The sequence below is a fragment of the Sinocyclocheilus rhinocerous genome, unplaced genomic scaffold (genome assembly GCF_001515625.1).
Source record: "Sinocyclocheilus rhinocerous isolate Xijiao unplaced genomic scaffold, SAMN03320098_v1.1 scaffold397, whole genome shotgun sequence".
Taxonomy (NCBI): domain Eukaryota; kingdom Metazoa; phylum Chordata; class Actinopteri; order Cypriniformes; family Cyprinidae; genus Sinocyclocheilus; species Sinocyclocheilus rhinocerous.
Genome location: NW_015663491.1, coordinates 369,041 through 374,449, shown reverse-complemented (window position 1 = coordinate 374,449; position 5,409 = coordinate 369,041). Strand labels below are relative to the sequence as shown.

At 38.6% G+C, this 5,409-nt stretch overlaps 1 protein-coding gene across 1 annotated transcript in view; it reads right to left on the bottom strand.

Moving 5' to 3' along the window:
- LOC107728883 (malate dehydrogenase, mitochondrial) overlaps positions 1–3,918 on the bottom strand; it is an 8,786-nt gene extending 4,868 nt beyond the window's left edge. The window contains exons 1-4 of the mRNA XM_016539190.1: positions 3,704–3,918; positions 1,692–1,860; positions 1,132–1,215; positions 825–934 (exon numbers count right to left, since the gene is read on the bottom strand). Of these exons, the coding sequence (XP_016394676.1) occupies positions 825–934; positions 1,132–1,215; positions 1,692–1,860; positions 3,704–3,766 (426 nt within the window). The 5' untranslated portion in view covers positions 3,767–3,918. The remainder of the gene's footprint in view (positions 1–824; positions 935–1,131; positions 1,216–1,691; positions 1,861–3,703) is intronic.
- Positions 3,919–5,409: the final 1,491 nt, after the last annotated feature.

Below are 5,409 nucleotides of genomic sequence, written 5' to 3'. Positions count from 1 at the left end.
TACTTCACTCGCGTTCCAATATCCACGTAAAACAAAATGTTTTGCATAACATCACGGCGGTACGGTGATAACGCTTAACGGCACAGATTTTACTACATATTTGAACTGAGCAGTGTTTTTTTTCCATATGTTTGACTGACTGTATTTTATTATGATAATGAACAGGCTGCGTTGTCAAGGTAGCAATGCTTAACTGAGTGCGCGCATGCGGCGCCGGCGCAATCACTTGAATTTTTCCTTCTAACAGAGGAAGCAACTAGTCAAAGATAATCAGAATTGTAAAAGGTTTGCTTTTATTTGTGTACATTCACAATAAAAACAAATCTTTGTGCTTTTGTAAAATAAGCCTAAAGAAAAATAGGATCCCGCTTTGTCGTCCGTTTCCTTTCGCGCAACATAAAAATGAACCGAAACTCTGCATACTAGGCTACTTGTTTATCTTTCATTTTCTTAATTTATTATTTAAGTAAAAATATATTTCTCGTACAGGCCTATTTATTATTATCATTATTATTATTTTATTATTATATTATTATTTATATATAGCCTATAGCCTAGCTTTATTATGTTTTTTTTATCTTGTCGGTTAACGGTTAATAATCGGTTAACGAGCGTCGGTTGTCGGTTAGGAAAATAACCGAAATGAACATCCCTATTCAATACAGAATCTATTTTTCTATAGGAACATTTATCAATTATCTTAATGGATAATAGATAATTATCTTACAGACATGTATAGTGCTATAAACCCTTGTGACCTCTGAGCAGGTATAAAGTAATATCTCAGCAATGCAAGGCTCCTGAGACCTTATACTATTACTTACTGGGTTTGAAATGATGCAGATCATGGCCTGAGGACAGTGACGGGCGCAAGCATCAGCTAATGTGGCCACAATGGTGGCATTGGTGTTAAACAGATCATCACGGGTCATACCTAGAAAAAGGACGAAAAGCACTATCTTGAGAAAATCTGCTGGGTTTCTATACATTTTTGATTTATAATTGAGCCCATTTACATCTCCAAGCCCTTTTTCACATATTGCACATATGCACAAATAAAATGGGCTACAAATGCTATTCCATGCTGACTTTAATGCACTTAAAAATAAAGCAGAGGTAAAATATACCCACCAGGCTTCCTTGGGACACCAGCAGGGATGACAACAACTTCACAACCTTTCAGTGCATCACCCAGCTGATCTGCTCCCACGTATCCTGCAATGCAAGACAGTGAACGCTATAGCAGACATATTCAAAGTCACAATGACATGAAAGTATCTTTTCCTCTGCATTGTGAATTACATCCGAGTGAGAGGGATTTTTGGGAGGAAAAAAGGTGGGAGATTTGTTCTATCAGTTGTTGACTGGATGGAGGCAGATCTGAATGAGAGTTTGATTGTAAGAAACTGGCAAGGTTTAAGTGAACTAAATGATTGAATTCTGGCATACATGACCAGAGAGATGTCTGTTGTTTCACAGTTTAAATTTTACTTACAAACTACAGGCTTCAAATGATTACATGGATGAATCTTTCACAAGAAGATCAAAAAGATGCATTTAGAAAATAGATAGGGTGAATTTTCATGGTATGCCAACTTTAAAGTAGCAAATATGATTTCTCTGCAACTAATAAAAACTCAAATGACTAACCCGAACCTAAGGGGTTTGAGGTTCTGAAACCATCTCTGTACCTGTGACAGTGGCTCTGGTCTCAATGTGACTGAGGTCAGCAGCCACTCCAGGAGTGTGAGCAATATCGTAGAGCGAAAGCTCGCTCACTAAAGGGCTGTTCTTCAGCAGGAGGGACAGGGGCTGCCCGATGCCACCTGAGGCACCCAAGACAGCTACTTTCGCATTGTGCTGCAAGGAGAAAAAATTGCAATGTGTCACAATATATGCTGATCCACCTTACTCTTATCATTAAGGTGCCCTTTGATTCCACAGGTCAATAAATGTACTGCTTTATATTGTTGTGTGCATTAAATACATTAAAGAGGGATCATTAACCATAAGCCGATTGTTAAAAAGTGATTAAATCAAAATATAGAACAACCACTGAATGCAAATTTTTAAAAGTGTGTGTGTCTCTAAGCGTTTACACATGTAGTTCACACTCACAACATATTTTTTTGATCTTGACCTTGGTACCTTTTTAGTCTGGAAAAAAGCCAGTGGGAATTTTTACTACCACAGGGTTTAAACCAAGTGATTAAGGATTCTGTAAATGGTTTAGACAGTGCAAAGGAAGTCTGTATGGCATATGAATGTGTTTAGAGCATGCAAACAAACTAGTTTTACACAAATGGCAGTTGAAATGCATGCATTGCATTATGTTAAAAAAAGAATGTCAAAGACTTTTATAAAAAAGAATCTTTTAAATGCCACAGACTCACAAATATTATCATACTCATGAGAAGGACCCCGTACTAATATTTAAAAGGCAGCTCTATATTTTAATGTATAAAGATTCAATGTATACAGTGAAAATTTTATATTATTAATGTATAAAATATTACTTGCAAAATATCTAGTTTCTGTTACATGTATTTTTTAAAATTCTACTCACTATAGTACTGTACTCTTAAAGGGGTCATATGATGCTGCTAAAAAGAACATTATTTTGTGTATTTGGTGTAATGAAATGTGTTTATGCGGTTTAAAGTAAAAAAAACACATTAATTTCCACATACTGTACATTATTGTTTCTCCTCTATGCCCCGCCTTCTGAAACGCGTCGATTTTGTAGGTGTGGCTGACTCTTAACTTTTATAAAGAATATCTCTTTGGATTTGAGACTTTAGTCTTTGCAAATTTACAGTTCTTCTTTATGCACCAAGAGCTTGTAACACTCCAAAGAGAAAGGAAAAAATGAAATCGCATCATATGACCCCTTTAAGACTTATTGTTTCTTCGTATAAAGCAACTATTTATTCACCAACTAAACGTTTTACATGTGTTTATTTAGTTCAATCTTATTTAATAATATTTATTTTCACCGTTTAAAATTTTTTGTGGTCCCAAAGCCTCAGTTTGAAAGTCCCTGCTGTATAAAAATAAAAGTATAAGCCTTATAATACATATCAGATGGCACAAATGACAGCATCTCTGTAGCACTTTTGCTTTTTTCCATGGCCTTGCTGTTCACAAAAACAAAAGCTGCATTAAGCTTGATCTCTCATTACAGATCAAGACACTTTGTTGTATTTACTACGCAACAGTGAGCCAAGTAGCTGATTACAGTAATGACCTTTCAAAGGTGGACGTGAGTCAAAGCGATACTTCCTCGAACCAGGGTGATCCTACACAGGCAGACTAAACGAGTTGGCAAGGTCGACTGAAAACCTTCTCATGCCAGATAACAGAATTTCAACAGACTCATGGGGAATACTGAATGATCCTTGCAACTTCCATAAACATGTAGACCATATGACTAAGAAATTAGTTATGTTGCAACACCTATACCGTCAATGTGATGGCTAAATGTCAAGCAAGGTAACTTCTAGGTTACGTGGATGCAGGCTTACTTAACTTAGTTTCAATTATACTATTGTAGTATATGGCTCATTAAGCAACACGAATGAGTATAGAGGAAAAAAGTACACTGTATTAATCTCAGTTTGACATATTAACGTCATCGCACATTCATACAAATCATGGAGGCTACTGTTAGCGCACTCGCATGTTCACAAATATGAGATTTTACCTGGGAGGAGGTGGACAAGCTCCGGACGAGGGTGGCGGTAGGTCTAGCGATGCGGGAGTACATGCTGGCTCGATTTTCTGTAAGTGCTTGCTGTTTTAAAATTAATATTTGATACAGAGCCCTTCCTGACTGTGACTCCAACGTCCTCTAACAAGACAACCGGGCGAGAACGAGCCTCCGGCGCAGCCAAGCTTAGTTGACGCTATGAGCTACTGGCCTTCTCTGATTGGTGTAGCAATGTGTATGCAGTGCTATGATTGAATAGAATTTTTGTCAGTCACATTCAAAGGGGCGGAGTTTATCCCCGCCTACTTTTTCAATGGCTGTTCACATTCTGGGGGTCGATTGGTCGGTTTGGGTGAAACGTCATTGAAACTTTTCTCTGAGAGTTCTTTATCCACCTTATCCATTCTTATAAGCTAACATAGTATGCTTTGGATTAATGTATGTAACCCTCATTGTTGTCTTTTGTTCTTATTCTGTCTTTGAATTTGTTGTTATTTTGTTGCATAATAATAAAAAAATCCACCTATAATAAATAATCAGTTTAAACTAAAAGTCGTTGGACTCGATATAGTGTTCCTTACAACTTACCAAAGATGCAGCCAGGAATCGTGTTTCCTGACATTTATATGTGCCTGATTGCGACGCCGGGGAAATATGGACATCTGACCTTAGGACGCTTATTATTGCATTTACCCATGTTTGGATTGAATCGTATTTTACTCTTGAGATTTTTTTAACGGAACATATCCCAAAGAGCTCACGTACGATTAAAGGGGTCATATGATGCGATTTCAATTTTTCCTTTCTCTTTGGAGTGTTACAAGCTCTTGGTGCATAAAGAAGATCTGTAAAGTTGCAAAGACTAAAGTCTCAAATCCAAAGAGATATTCTTTATAAAAGTTAAGTCAACCACGCCTACCTAAAACGGCTGGTTCTAACACGCCCCCACATACCTACGTCACGATCTCGGAAGATTTGCATAACGCCGCCCAAATATTCACGCAAAGAAAGAAGGCGTAACTTATATTCTCGCTGTAGTATTGTTGTTGCAGCCGCCGTCATGTCGTGAAGGCGCTGTGTGTTTCGTTGTGAAAGCGAAACTACTTTGTTTGACCTTCCAAAAGAGGACGATATCTGCTTCGTCATGCCTGGAGCTGATCCGTGCTGGTAACTGAGGAAATACATCAACATCGCGCTGTGCATCGCCGGATCGGCTTTCACCGTGGAAGAAGCGGAGTCCAGCCCGGGGTCGTCAAATGTGGTTGCCACTCCTTCGTCGTTCTCGACCCCGCCGCCTCTGCTCACTCTAGCCCGGCCTCAGCACACGCTAAGCCGCGGCTTCCCCTTACGCTAGGCCGCTGTGTTTTTCGTTGTGAAAGCGAAACTACTTTGTTTGGCCTTCCAAAAATGGACACGACTAGAAATCAGTGGTTAAGTTGTATTTACAACACTGTTCCAGAACACTTCAACCCAAATATTCAGATGTGTGCAGCACATTTTATGGAGGACTGTTTACTGATCCTGGGAGAGTAACGTTAGACTAAAATGCCAGCAGTTCTGACTCACGTAAGTACGTTTTCATTTAAAGAATTTGCCACTGATGATTCAAACGCGAGTTTTGAGCAGTGTAGAGTAGCGCTTGTTGTTTGTCATTTCTCCGATCACAAATGCAGACATAGTTTTATGTTTACGCGGCGCAA